The sequence below is a fragment of the Crocodylus siamensis genome, chromosome 1 (assembly GCF_052110815.1).
Source record: "Crocodylus siamensis isolate JL-2025a chromosome 1, ASM5211081v1, whole genome shotgun sequence".
NCBI lineage: Eukaryota > Metazoa > Chordata > Crocodylia > Crocodylidae > Crocodylus > Crocodylus siamensis.
Genome location: NC_143395.1, coordinates 278327576 through 278342787, shown reverse-complemented (window position 1 = coordinate 278342787; position 15212 = coordinate 278327576). Strand labels below are relative to the sequence as shown.

Sequence of the window (15212 nt, the reverse complement as noted above, 5' to 3'; positions counted from 1 at the left end):
AAAGGAACATGGCTATTTTGTTAATATTGGATTTACCGTAGGATGATTTTTCATGCCTTGCTCTTAGCTTTGCTTTAATTTAATCATTTGTGTTTTGGATCTAAAGACTTCTTTGGGAGTTTTAAGATATCTTTAACTTCCATGATTGTTGCTGTCTGGGGTGATGGATCTGAAGTTTTCTGAAATTTCTTTTTCTTAATAGGTGCTTGTCTTTGGTGATTATTTTGAATACCAGTTCACTAAATGTGTTGGTTTGACTAATGGGGAAAGGATACAAGCCACTTGTATGGGTCAATATCGATGCTTTCAATGAAACACTCGGTTTCTCCTGTGTTTCCATACCATTCAGAGATGCAGTAATTTTTTATCAGTGTTGTTTTTGAGCTTCAAATAGCTTTTGGTATTTTGTGCACCTATAAAGTGCTACTTTATAGAAGTGACTAGTGTTTACCTGACAGCATAGATATTCTGTAATTATTTTTTCCCCAGTGGCTATTTATAATACTTGCCTTTTTATATAGAACCTTCTATTTAAGTTTCGTGAAACACTTTACAAACACTAAAGAAACAAATCTCGCAACATTCCTGTGAGGAAGGCAAGTAGCAACGTCTGTTTTAAAGATGGGAAAACTGAGAAAAGCTGAGGACTTTTTTGTACTTGCTACCTAAATATTTTCCCCCGTAGAAGTCTACGTTCACAACTTAAGTCAAATCCCATCTTTGGAAGCTTGATCTAAGCATGTATTTGAGCTGTTTTAAGAGAATCATCCAGGTTAGAGCAAAATTTTCAGTCATCCAGGAAGTCCTGTGGCAGAGCAAGAATATATACATTTATCCTGACAGCCTGTCCCTCTGAAAGTTACAAGGCTGTCCCATTCGTTTTCTGCTTAGGAGTCCTAGGGATTCTTTGGGTAACCAATAAGCTAGGAAGACATAATAATGGGAAGAAATGTTTCCTCTTAATGATACTGTGCTTTCATGAACTTGTACGGTAGTTTTAGGCTCTTTTTCTGTACAGTTTTATTTGCTGCTTATCTGTTTTCCATCTTACCCAGTGTTGAATACCAGTGTATTAAATGCATTCCTGAACTGCATATCTCCTCTCATTTATAACTTGCACTTACACAATGCAGTAACCAGACTTAGTATGTCAAATGTTACAAATGTAAAAATAACTCTGTTACAGCAGCAGTTAATCAAAGAGATTCTGAAGATCAGCAAAGAGAAGAGGATGAGAAAAAATGGGAGGAAGAGAGGAAACAAAGGGAAGAAAGAAGGCAGCGAGAACGACAGGAAGCTTTGGAAAAAGAGCAAAGAGAACTAGAAAAACTGAATGAGGAAATGGTGACATAACATTTAAAATTCCCATAGTAATGCTGTATAATGTTGTACACTATACTTTGAACTAAACAAACCACATAACAATTCCAATAGACTATATTAACTTCCTCAGTAGTGGTGTTATATCTGTGATGACCTAGGGAATACATGCAATAGAATTAAGCAAGGTTTGTTAGGTTATATCTTTTACGGGACCAACTTTATAGTTGGAGGGAGATGTTTGACAGCTTTGTAGCATAAAATGCCCTTCCTCAGGTCCAGAAAAAAACCCAGAAACAGCTCAAGTTAAATGTCAGGTAGAACAATTACTTTTTAAAATTCTTTTGTGTAACTGAAAGCAATCGTTTAAAATGGAAAGTGGACACTAATTCTGGGGAACTGGTGTTCTCAGAAGTAATCACATATCAAGGAAAGAACAGTTTAGACAGATAAACCCAATTATGTGAAAAACCTATGCACACTATGCAATCTATACCAGGGCTGAGTTTGGAAGTAGTCTTGGATTTGGGTCAGTGTGGTATATGCCATAGGGTATTAAAGTATTATGTGTAGCATTAGAACAATTTGAATACAAATAACAGTCTGGGTGTCAGTTTAGTATAGAAGTATCACAAATCTCCAAGCCTTCAGTTTCATCTAAGCAAAACTTCCATTGACTGGGGCATGTTTTTCCTATGCAATGACTGCAGGCTCAGAATGAATGTAGCAAATGTAACAATGAAGATAATATTCAAAATGATTCATAGATTAGTGTTTGCAGATTAGGCTGACATGGTACTGAAATTAATATGTCAATATATTGAGCTCCATACATGATTGTCTTAAATATTTTTCTTATGGCCAGTCAGCACGATATATTCCTGGGTGTTGTTTGTGTTGTATTTCTTAGAAGCTGATCCAAGATTCATTGAAAATGGAAAGAAAAGAGGAAGACGCTCAAGGCAAAAGGTCAGAAATTGGTATTCCTGATGCCAAAGGCGATTTGGCTGATCCTCTTCCTACTCCTTTAGAAAAATACATGAAAATTATTCAGCAGAACAGAGAGCAGGAGCTGGCAAGCAAGGTAATATTGGCTAATACAGTGGACAATTAAAGGGTGTAGGAGCAAGTTCAAGTAGTGACTTTCTAAGACAGTGTTGTGTCTCAAGGAATATATATCTGTAAGTCAGGAGGTAAGAGAATGCTGAACTGAACCTTATTTTCTCATACATTTCTTCACTGGCAAAGTTAATGTAAGAGCAATGAGCAAGTTTATAATATAGTTGCTAGGTTAGCTAGTTGGGGTTGTGGTCCTTGTGTCCCTTAGTGTTATTCTAAGGGATTTTGGCTAGGTCACATGCGAAATACAAAGCTTTGCAAAGGAAATACTTTTGATTGTGAGGAAATAACATACAGGCATACCTCGTTTTATTGCGCTTCGCTTTATTGCGCTTCGCAGATATTGCGTTTTGTACAAATTGAAGGTTTGTGGCAACCCTGCGTCGAGCAAGTCTATCGGCGCCATTTTTCCAACAGCATTTGCTTACTTCGTGTCTCTGTGTCACATTTTGGTAATTCTCGCAATATTTCAAACTTTTTCGTTATTATTATATTTGTTATGGTGATCTGTGATCAGTGATCTTTGATGTTACTATTGAAAGAAGTTCTACTGTGGGTAAAATGCTATCAAACAGCATCGCATGCTGCAGAGAAATCTTTTGTGAAAGGAAGAGTCAATCGATGCGGCAAACTTCATTGTTGTCTTATTTTAAGAAATTGCCACAGCCACCCCAACCTTCAGCAACCACCACCCTGATCAGTCAGCAGCCATCAACATCGAGGCAAGAACCTCCACCAGCAAAAAGATTACGGCTTGCTGAAGGCTCAGATGATGGTTAGCATTTTTTAGCAATAAAGTATTTTTTAAGTAAGGTATGTACATTTTTTTTTTTAGACATAATGCTATTGCACACTTAATAGACTACAGTATAGTGTAAACATAACTTTTATATGCACTGGGAAACCAAAAAATTCGTGTGACTCGCTTTATTGCGATATTCGCTTTATTGCGGTGGTCTGGAACCAAACCCGCAATATCTCCGAGGTATGCCTGTACAATAGAATATTTATATTTAGTTTTAGTTGATTCTAAAATGTTGCAGATAAGCAGAGGCCAGTGAAAACTGATGGCCTGATTTTTTTGTTGTTGTTGTTTTTTTTGTTTTGTTTTATTATTATTTTTATTTATTTTTTAAAGGAACTGCCAAAATCTGTTTACCTAGTCCATAAAACAGTAAGATGTAGGTGGTAATCTTCATGCTTACAAAATGTTGTTTTTGTACAACTTGTTTTTGAGGGGGTATATTTATACATGTAAATGATGTTGCACAAAGACTGCATTTGTCCAGACAAATGTGTTCCAGAAACTGAAATCTGTCCTCAGGAATGTGAGTACCTCTAGGGTGAGAGGGAAATCTTTCCCTTGGTGGCTTACAGTGAGCAGATTATCTATTAAATATGATTGGGGCTTTAAGGGTTTTTTTAGTGATATGTTTTTTCTATTAAAGTTTTCACACTTGTTATCCTGTCACTTTCTTTTGATGCAGTACCATATTATTGGCAGTGTGCCTGGTGTTTTCTAATGCATTTTGTTTTTGAAGTCATTGTGTACATACAGATCAATTTTTTTTTTTTTTTTTTTTTACAAAAATAGCTTATCTTTGCTTTAGCTGCATATGGTTATCTGGTATATTACACTAGCAAAGTTAGTCCAAAGGACTGGATAACACGTAATATTTCCTTTTGTTACCAGAACTTAGTAAAAGAGGAAGTGGAAGAAGTATCACTGATGGAAAGACTAATGTCTAGCGATAAAGAGGAAAGGTAAGGCTGACGTGTTCTTAGTGGTGGTGTTGTTATTGTCACTAGTACTCACTTGAGAATACTGTTGGATTTTATGCTTAAGAAATATCAACCGTCTAAAAACAAAATGGATATACAAACCTGTTTCTTAAACAAGTAGAACAAAGGCAGGAGTTTTCAGTGTAATACTCCTTTAAGTTAGAGAGGCCATTTTAAAAATTTTTCTTTAGCAGGCTGTCCACCTGCCCTTTTTTTCTTCCTGCAATGAAGAATTTATTGTGAATGGCAGCACAATTTTAAAATAATGTTAAGCAACTGAATCCAATAGTTTTAGCACTGCTGTTGCCAAACCAGTTATTTATGGGATAGCAGCAATATAATCTTTAATATTGTACTCAGCTGAGAAGGAACTTCCCTGGGGTAATAAAGTTTTTATAGTAAATTTAGCCTATGGATTACTGTGTGGAGGTAGAGCAACTCTACTGTTTAATGTACCTTGCTTTTTAAGGAGGTTTTCTCTGCTGCTAGTTACAATGCCTCCTGTTTTTTGAGTTTGCTGGTTTCACTACAGTGTGGGTCTATGTCAAATGTCTACCGTTTCTGGAAAAAACACTAGTAGCTGTAGGAGCAGATTTGGTCAGATAAGTATCTGCCTAGTCAGGATATAGACTAACTAGCCATTTGTTTCATGTTGATCACAAAGTAGCTGTTATGTTTGAACTACATTGGCTCAGACCAAATGAAGGACTCCTTATCCTATCAACACTATGCTGTGCATTTCATAGATTTCATAGACATCAGGGCTGGAAGGGACCTCGGGAGATCATCGAGTCCAGCCCCCTGCCCAAAGGGCAGGAAGTCAGCTGGGGTCATAGGATCCCAGCAAGATAAGCATCCAATTTACTCTTGAAGGTGTTCAGTGTAGGTGCTTGAACCACCTCCGCTGGCAGACTGTTCCAGACCTTGGGGGCTCGGACAGTAAAGAAATTCTTCCTTCTGTCCAGCCTGAAACGGTCTTGCAGGACTTTGTGACCGTTCGACCTAGTCATCCCTCGGGGCGCTCTGGTGAACAGACGTTCCCCCAGATCCTGGTGGTCACCCCTGATAAACTTACAGGTGGCCATCAGATCACCCCCGAGCCTACGCTCTTCCAGGCTAAAGAGTCCCATGGCTCTCAGCCTGTCATCGTAAGATCTGTTTTCCTGACCTCTGATCATGCGCGTGGCTCTCCTCTGGACTCTCTCAAGCTTCTCCACATCCTTTTTGAATTATGGAGCCCAAAACTGGACGCAGTACTCCAGCTGTGGCCTCACCAAGGCCAACTACAAAGGGAGAATGACGTCCCAGGATTTGCTTGAGAAGCAGCTATGGATGCAAGCCAACGTTTTGGTCGCTTTAGTAGCCGCAGCATCGCATTGCGGGCTCATGTTCATCTTGTGGTCAATGATGACCCCCAAGTCTCTTTCTTCTGTAGTGCTATCCAACGTAGCACTGCCGAGCCTATAAGGATGCTGCAGGTTTTTCCTCCCAAGGTGGAGAACCTTGCATTTTTTGGTGTTAAACACCATCAGGTTCTCATCTGCCCGTTTGCTGAGCTTGTCCAGGTCAGCCTGGATCACCCGCCTGTCTTCTGGCATGGATGCTTTGCCCCAAAGTTTGGTGTCATCGGCAAACTTGCCCAGTCCACTCCTGACTCCAATGTCTACATCATTAATGAAGATGTTGAACAGTATGGGTCCAAGGACAGAGCCTTGAGGGACCTCACTGGTCACAGGGCACCACAATGAGTGACTGGGCTATATGGAGACATTGGTGAAGTACTCAAGTAATATTGAACCATCCCTACTTCCCAATGGCTTTATCCCTTTGAGAAATAGTGATCAACTTCCCTGCAGGCTATTTGCCTGTCATTGGTCATCTTGCACCCTACCTCTGGAAGTTAAGGTAACCTGGCACAGGTAGAACAGCAACAGGTTGCTTTGAACATTTTCAAGATTGTATTTCCTCAGGTGATAAACATTTGTGGGTTGTAACTGAGCTTGTTTCCCCCTTGCCGTATTTTTCTCCAGTCACATGCTAACAATGTTACTGTGAAGTTGTGCCTGAGTTCTGACCAGGAATTCCCATGCAAAAGAAGACATTGCTTGTCTTCAGCAGATACAGGTTTCACTCGCTTTATGCTGCATGTGTTCCTGGAAAACAGCACACAACTCAAATTCGTATAAAGGGAACCCACTTTACAATGTAACAAATAGGGATATATTCCAAGACCTCAACTCTACAGACCCCCAGGCCCGTTTCTACCACTTCTACAAGACAGTTTTGGTACTCAACAACAGCAGACAGTACACGCAAGCACAAAGGGGTGGTGAATGTTACCATAATGGGGATGGCAACTACAGAAACACGTGTCACAGACAACGAGCCAGGAGCACAGATCCACACAGGAAGCTATATTTTGGTGTGGGTCACTCCCACAATGCACAGCACAAAGCAGCTGACTGCAAGCTTCCACCACACCGATTGCATAAAAGTGAATTTACCTTGCATATATTGAATTTTTGGTATAAAAAAGGTCATCACGTAAGAGTGAATTCACACATACAGAACCTGCATAAAGCGAGTGAAACCTGCATAAGCACTAATTTCTGAGAGGATGATTTCCTTGTATGAAAAGATTTTCAGTCACTAGTATTCTGTTACTACCACTTAAAGTAGAGTTTGAGACCTTTGTCAGTAGCCACATTCTAAAAGGTGTTTAGGTATCAGTGTCCCCCTGAAATCACTAGGATTTACATGTCTGAATATCTTTCAGTGTCTGGAACAGTAACTTGAAAGGCTGGCTCCTGAGCCAGTATGAAAACACAGTCTACTTGCTAGTAACTTTTTTTTCTATGCAATTACATTGCATGTGTAAACTTTAGGTAAGAGCCTGCTTTACAGTCTGTTCATAGCTCCTTTTCCCTCTTTCCAAATTTAGTGTTGCTGGCATTTCTCATGGAGGTCCTGATGAAGACTTCTGGTGAACAGCATTGACTGATCTCTCCTCAGTGCCAGCCCAATGCACGATGAAGCAGCAGCAGAACTGCTTTTATTTCAATATGGCTGAATAGGGGGGATGAACTGGGGATAGTTTGTTATAGAGCACCATACAATTTTAAAACAGTAACTGCCCCTGGAGTAACTAACAGGTTGAATAGTACTAAGAATACCACCTATGACTAGCAGTTGCTAACCATTGTAAGCAAGGGGTCTTGAACTTGATGTGTTAAGTATCACCACAACTTTCCCCATCTTTACACAGTATTCCAAGTGCTCATCAAAAAGGGCCTGCTACACATTCACAGGTATTAATTTATGATAAAATTCAGGCAAAGTAGATTTGAAAATGGTCCCCTTCCCTCCACAGGGTGCTTACCTTGATTTTACAACTAGCATGTTAAGTAACTATTATAAAGCTCAGATAGGACAATCACTTTTAATGTAGTCCTACAGACAAATGTTACTTGGAGAACAGTATAGTTTTAACAGTGCTGACTGGAGTTAGCTTAAATACTTTTCTATAGAAGCAGTGATATACGCAGGAACAATCCCCCACACGTTTAAACAAGTGATCCTACTGCATTCGGTCTCTTCTGATGCTTTAGCCACTCCACAAGAGTGATGCAACAAGCTACCATGAGTTTGGAGGTTGCATTTTGTAGACTGTTCTTGGTGGGTGTTTAATAATAAAGTGTCAGCTGTGCATTGAGCAGTTCATTAATTGCCAATTAGGTCTAATGCTGAAACATTTTTTATGATTGCAGGAAAATACTCCTGCTAGAGCTAGCTTACTAAAGGTGTAATGTACCAGCATCCTGTACTTGGTAATTCTGAACCTAAATAATGTATAATCTGCAGCTCTGCTAACTGAACACATTGAATTTGAAACAACTGAAAAATGGCATTAAAGTCCTGCCTTTGACACCATCATTGTATTTAATAGTAAGCAATCTGGCTTGAAAACCTGGTGAAAAAACTCACAGCTTTTTGGCATCATTTTTAAAAAATAAGTTAAATAAGACTTCTGTTCCTGAGGATGTATACATTTGATTGTACATAGGAGCACAATAGGGAGTGTTCAAAGAGACTTGAGATAGCAGCTGTACCTCAGTAATCAAGAAGGCTTCCTACTCTACAAAGTATGGAAAAAAAGAGAGATTATTGATATGGTTTTGTCCTACGTAAGTTATCATTCAAGAGACTGTCTTGATAGCAACTTCTGGCCTAACAGTTGTCCTGGTCACTGCATGTAACATTTCTGTTGGTGAGAGATCAGCTTAAAACTGCTACAGCATTTTAATTAAATACATTTGTATGGCATGGTAAATCAGGTGAAGACATTGTCATCGCATTTCCTAGTTGTTAGGGCTGGAAGGGACCTTACAGATTGAATCCAACCCCGCTGCACTTGGGCAGGAAAGACTGCTGGGATCAGATGAACCCAGCAAGATGGACACCAAGATGCTCTTTGAGTATTGCCAGGGTGGGTGACTGTACCACCTCTGTGGGGAGCCTGTTCCAAACCCTCGGCACTCTACTTTTAAACTTGTAAAGAAGTTTTTCCTTCTGTCTAGCTTGAAGTGATCCTCAATCAGTTTGTGCTCATTATTTCTTGTCCGCCCCCGGGAGGCCTTGGTGAACAGATGTTTCCCCAGGCCCTGATGTACACCCTTGATATACTTATAGGCTGCTTTCAAGTCTCCTCTGAGTCTTCTTTTCTCCAGGCTGAACAGCCTCCTTGTCGAACCTGCTCTGTAGGCCTCTAATCATACATGTGGCCCTCCTTTGGAGTCTGTCCAGCTATTCCACATCCTTCCTGAAGTGTGGCGCCCAGCACTGGATGCAGAACCCCAGCTGCAGTCTCACCAAGGCTGAGCAGACACGCAAAAGGCATTGGTAATGGTAACAGTTAATAACTGAAGGAAAGCTGTTTCTTTTACTCAGGATGAACTTGTCACAGCAATTCAAGAGCTGCATAGAATGGAAATTCATCAGAATAAAGTTACCTTACTGCCCTTGCTTGCAGAGCCAAAAGTATGAAAAGTTCTTAAAATAAGCATACACAACCATCGTCTCTATTATCTACAAATATTTATTGTAACACTTGGATATAACTACAGGAAGCCCTTGGCACTGATAGAAAATATTGATTCACTGTTAGGTTACAAAAATTTATACATAGCAAAATTTAATGCTCTTTACATAAAAATATTAGACTACTTAAACAAAACTTCAAAAACTCCCAGTAATAGCTACATTGAATTAGAAAAGAATTAGGCTTTAAGACACTGCCTTCATTACCCTTATGCAAACACTGGGCTAGAACATCACCTGCATTGCTGTAGAAATGTCTCCTTCATGCAACAGGTAAAACAAACACTAGGCTATTGTTGTATCTGCTCTACATAGACTGCCTCATTTTTTAAACTGTCAGATTAGACTTTTAGGTATTTAACCAAAAATTCAATTGCAGATCATATCTGAAAATGTCTCCATATAATATGGACTTACCTAAAGAAATTTGTGCTTCCTTTTATTTAATATTCAGCAAACAGTCAAAACTATCAAACCACACGTTAACTTAACATGGGTATAGGACTTGACTTTACTATTTTTTTTTTCAAATGACTGTATTTGTTTTCTTCAACATTTATATTTATATATATATAATATTGTAAAGAACAAACACCAAATATACCATCACTAATACTCAAGATATCACTGGATAGTTCTGAAAAAAACGATTAGAAGGCAGACTTCTGTGGAAAATTACTTCAATATGGCACCAGGTATTTTTTGCCGAACACCACATTTTCTTGTTGCAATATCTGATTAGTGAAGAGAAAATGAATAAGCACTGGCTGTAAATTTGTGAAGCACCGAAGTAGAGAAAGGTTGCCAGCTTGTGTTCTGCTTTATGGCTGTAATGTTTTACATACTTTGCATGAAACTCTGCAAACTTACTACTCTGCTCATCTGCAATAGTCAAATCAGTGTCATTTTAATAAGGTAACACTTTTCACATAAAAACACAGGATAATGGTCTCCTGCTACTATATAAATGCTAAGGCATTTATAGAAAATAAATATTTAAGGCCAAGCTGACATTTATTTTCTAAGAAGGTGATCATTATCCTGACTTAAGGGTTTACATTCTATCAAATAATTAAAAATTAGCCTCAGGACACTCAATCAACTAAATCAGTATGTAGTTTACCTAGGTAGTAAGTACAGAATAATGACTGTGGCACACTGGAGATAAGGCTGTTGCTCAGTGGACATCAGTCATTTAGCCCATGAGAATAGCAATTTGAAAGACTGCCATTTTGGAAATCTGGTTTATGGAGAGGCTGAAACTGACATTAAACAAACATGAGCTATTAAAAATCTGAGCTAGCCCCTATTTCATGTTGCACAGACCAAGGAGTCTTGTTAAATTACATAAGTATGCCTGTGCAAAGTGTATACGGCTTCTGATCTGCTACCTGCTGGTCTTGATCACCTGCCGCAATTCTGAACTTACGACACAAGATTGAATCCTGGCCAAATGCTAGCATAGCAAAGTCTTACAAGGATGAATTATTTGGTCACTTGTTGCAAAGTGTTGCCTTTTAAAATGCTGGGAATGAAACCTCCAATCTCTGTATTAAAGGAAGGAATGTTACACACTGGAAGGTTTCTCTTTGAACATGTTCCAGGAACTTAAATATGAAGTTTTACACTTCTATGTTTGTTTGAACATAAATCTGAACTGCAGAGCAGCTGTTCGCTGATTTGTCAGAGCTACAAAAATTCTTCAGTGGAATTACCCTGGCAAACATTTATGTGTAAGAATTGAGTTGCTCTTTTGACCGAGACTGGATATCCTGAAGCTCCTGCTCTTCTTTTGCTTTGATAGCCTGGTAGGCCTGCATTTTGCTTGCATCCTTTAAGTAGGCCCAGTTAGAAGACAGTATCATGAGGAAGTGGATCTGGAAGAGAAGGGTGAGCATGATGGCTAGTGAGCATGTCAAGAGGCAAAGCAAGCAGCTAGTCAGATTAATAGACACTCTTTAAAAAAAAACAGTTATTCTACATTAATAAGCATTCTGGTATTAAAACGGGCACAGGGCCTCATTTGAAAAGACCTCTAGAATTTTTGCATGCTTGTCTTTTAGTTTGCTTATTAGAGGGTTAGTATGCAACAGTAGTAAACATGAGCTAGAGTCACTGATCAGTTAAAATGTAGTATAGGGGGGAAAAAAGCAAAAAACAAAGACTTTTTTGCAATTGTCAGGTATATATTTTCTGCAGGTTCAGAGAAACTAAGTTCTCTAACTTGTTTACATGGAGCACAAGAATTCTGGTGAGCCTTTATCTCCCTTCTACAGAGCAGATATGAATTCCATCTCCCCCCTGGAAAAACAAGCTTAAAATTGCAAACAGCATTTATTTTTTGTGAAAAAAATTGCTACATTTTAACATACGGGGAAAAAAATTAAATAAAACAAATGTGAGTCCAAAATTAAGCAAAAGCCTGCAGTCTCTGGGTTAACAAGTTTTAGTGGTTTGTTTTTTTTTTTTAAATTACATTTGTCATCTGCCATTATCTACTTTCTGGTAAAAAGTGAGCATATTCAAAAAAAAATGTTCCTCTCACTTTGCGTAGTAAATTCTTCCCAATTTCCTTTCACCATATTTCATGCAAAAGAAATCTACATCTGAAAAACAAACACCTCTACTCTCTTGTACCTTTTCAGCAGTGTGAAAATATCTAAATCTACATGCAGTTTCTTTCCCATATAATTATACTTACATTTTGAGATCTGGCTACTGAGAAATCAGTTACTAAATGTGAAAGCTGTTAGCGTAGAAGCTACTCAGTTGCCGTCCCTTAGTGAATTTGGAGTCTAGTAAGAAGGTGATTGTTTTACGCAGAGCTGTAGAATGATATATTTTCATTTTCAAGAGCGAGCACATCCTGGCAGTTAGTTTAAAAAAAATGCTAGTTTTCATTTTTGTGGATTTTCTCAGCTTTACTGACAGGCTGTGCCTTGTGGATCTATCAGTCGGACATGGCAAATGCAGGCTATGAAATGACCTGGAAACAGAATATTTCATAAATATATGCTCTGTGTATTTTCAGCCAAAAATTTAGTGACTGGGACTGGTCTTGTATATCTCCTTAAAAACTAGCAAGTAGCAGGCAAAAGGGAGAAATTAGTGATTGGCATTTAACCATTCCAGTCGATGTTTTAGAGATGACAGTTTGGAATTTAACATCTCCAGTTATTTCCTGTCTTCAAAGCATGGTGTACAACATCCCTGAAGTAACTGAATCCTCTCAATGTGTAGGAAATAGCCAGATCTCATCCACATCATAATTCGTATACAATAAGCCATTTTATTAATCTAGGTATGCTAAATGAGCTTATCAAAGCTATTTACAAAATTACTGTAACAAAATTGAAAAACTAGACTCTTAGTCTAGGGTGTCAGTGGTATGTCAAGCTACATAATGCAGCTCTTTACTGGGCTTATACAATTTAGAATTTAGTGCAGCAATCTTCCCGACTCTTAAACTTCAAAACAGCATAGTTATATGTGGTAGCCATCATGTAGATCAGCTGGTGGAAGAGAACAAAATACAGGACAATAAGATACAATAAGCCAACAGCTCGAGCCCACTTGGCTATTTTCAAAAATGCTATGACAGATACTACTGCATCTCAAATGATGAATTAAGACTTGCACTAACCCAGTATTTAGCTTAGATTTAGAGATATCATTTAAAGGCAACAATGGGGCTGCTTTAGTGGAAGAATAATGTATGACACCTGATTTTGGCTCTTAGGAGGTTAAAAGTGTACAGCTTCAGTAATGCATTACTGTAAAAAAAGTGATATGTTAAAGCCTTCATTTCCAGTTGCTGCTGAGTATAGCTTTTGCACAGCAGCCCAAGAAAAAAATTCCTGGGTCTCAACAAGTGAAACAACAGGTTTACATACTACTTTTCAATGCAAAACTAAAAAAGGAAAAGAAATTTTAAGAAGTCCTAGAGGCACACTAGTCCAGAAGTAAAGTTGTGATTATTTTCAGAGAGATGAAAAAACAGTATCTTAAAAGCATGTGTAAAACCATCACCACACACTCTCACTCAAAGGCCACAAGTTGGGACTTTCTGTGTTGAAGTTGCCAGTTTACCTTGCCACAAACAGGAGTCAGGCTGAAATTACATACTAACAAGTGCTAACTTATCACATGGTATTTTTAAAAAGTCAAAATTTAAATTCCCTCCTCCCCAAATCAATTCTATTTTAAAACAAGATCTTATTCAAACACATTGGGTATTCGCTTGCCTGTAGTTGGAAGCTATCTTGTTCTCTCTCTCTCTCTCTCTCTCACCACCCCCCCCAAGTGACTTCTGGAAGAACTTACATAACAAGAACTGTATTTATTTTACTGGAGGTATCATGTGTAACTTGTTCTTTAAACACCGCCGCATTAAAAAGCTGAAAAGAACGTTACATTAAAAAAAGAGACTGTTACCCACCAGTGCTATGACAGTGGCACCAGCTCCAGCACAGGCCACAATGAACAGGTGATATGACATGTAGAACTAGAAAGGAACACATTGAAATTAAAACCAATTGAGAACATGACTGAATCACAATGAAGTCATCTCAGTGCATACTTGACGCTTTTATTTTTATTCACTGTTTTTCCTCTGTTCAAAGATACTCTGTATAAGTATTGCAGGTGTTTTACAGTCTGACTAAAAAGAAGCCCAAAAAGAGCCTTTTCAGAACAACATGCATTTCAGAAGTATTTCCTTTTTCTGGATGGCAGGGAAAGAGGACCTGTCAATAACCCTGATGCTTGCTAGTGTGTAAAGATGATACAAGCAGGTTAATAAAAGTCTCTGAAAAGGGCACTCTCTTCTTTCCCCCTTTCATTAAGGGTTACGAGACCAGCAAATTAGTTATGCTAGTGTACCTCATTTGTGTTGCAGATATTCTCTAAAACCGGACCACAAGCTCTGCCAGGTATAGCATTCCAGGGGATGATGCCTGCAGTGACGACACCAGAGCAATATGTATCATTGGAATCAATAGCCAACATAACTTCCCATTCATCTTCTATCTCCTTCCTCCCCACCCACATGCCAGTTGTGTTCCCTTATTGTGCACCCACACATTGACCAGGACAGCTTTTGAGTTGGCAGGAGCAACTAAAACAATCGTTCAGACTACATTCTTCCTACATAACGACTAGCTGCTTCTAGCCAAGATACGTTCTCAGATGTAGGCTTCCCATATGGCAGCCAAATGGTGGCTTTACTCACTGTGGGCCCCATCACATGCTCAGCACTTGTAGGAGGTAATCTGTGCCTCAGAGAAAGTTCAGAATTTAAGAAGTCAATAGGAACTCAGTAGGTCCTTATCAAACCAAACCCCAGTTGAGTGTTCAGGGTCCCACAGAAGGGGAGTATACCTATGGTGGTAGGGCCATGCAGTGGCGGTAGGGCCCTCCACCATGTGCATGGTGACACACAACCAAGGGACTCTGTGAAATCCTTTCAAAGGGTACCGCACCAGATTACCATGGATAGCCATGGAAACCCCTATGCATAAATTACAAGATGAATCCAGAGATATCAAAAACATCCGGACCTGTCGCAGTCTGAGTTCTTGGCAAAAACAAAGTTGTGTAGTCAAAAGCAAGTGAAACTTAAGTGCTGCTAGTTTTTGCAGGATGCCTTGAGTCTAAAAAAATGAGAACCCCTACAGCAGGGGGTGAAGAATCCTTTCTTTCTGTGTTATTTCTAGAAGGTACAAAATTTAAGAAGTGAACCCCTTTTACCTCCCAAAATGTGCTAAATAATTATCCGTCTTTAGTTTTTTAAACTAGATCCTATTGTCACAGTAATTTTATCTTGAAAGTAACCATTTTAAAGTGTATTAATACTTGGCCTTCATACTATAACTCAGAGTCTTAACTCTGCCGAT

The 15212-nt window shown here is 38.8% G+C and overlaps 2 protein-coding genes across 15 annotated transcripts in view; one reads left to right on the top strand and one right to left on the bottom strand.

Annotated features, from left to right (window-relative positions):
- OFD1 (OFD1 centriole and centriolar satellite protein) overlaps nt 1-9922 on the top strand; it is a 63303-nt gene extending 53381 nt beyond the window's left edge. For 5 of the 7 annotated variants that reach the window (XM_090063431.1, XM_090063448.1, XM_090063440.1 and 2 more), the window contains 4 exons: nt 1187-1344; nt 2231-2404; nt 4133-4203; nt 7163-9922. In XM_090063431.1, the coding sequence (XP_089919557.1) occupies nt 1187-1344; nt 2231-2404; nt 4133-4203; nt 7163-7208 (449 nt within the window). In that variant the 3' untranslated portion in view covers nt 7209-9922. The remainder of the gene's footprint in view (nt 1-1186; nt 1345-2230; nt 2405-4132; nt 4204-7162) is intronic. The other 2 variants (XR_016444289.1, XM_090063457.1) reach the window with 2 other exon arrangements.
- Nucleotides 9299-15212, bottom strand: part of GPM6B (glycoprotein M6B) — a 165043-nt gene continuing 159129 nt past the window's right edge. For 6 of the 8 annotated variants that reach the window (XM_090063560.1, XM_090063569.1, XM_090063592.1 and 3 more), the window contains 3 exons: nt 14200-14273; nt 13757-13822; nt 9299-11195 (listed from right to left, as the gene is read on the bottom strand). In XM_090063560.1, coding sequence (XP_089919686.1) covers nt 11046-11195; nt 13757-13822; nt 14200-14273 — 290 coding nt within the window. In that variant the 3' untranslated portion in view covers nt 9299-11045. Of the gene's footprint in view, nt 11196-11284; nt 12831-13756; nt 13823-14199; nt 14274-15212 lie in introns of those variants that run through there. The other 2 variants (XM_090063611.1, XM_090063583.1) reach the window with 1 other exon arrangement.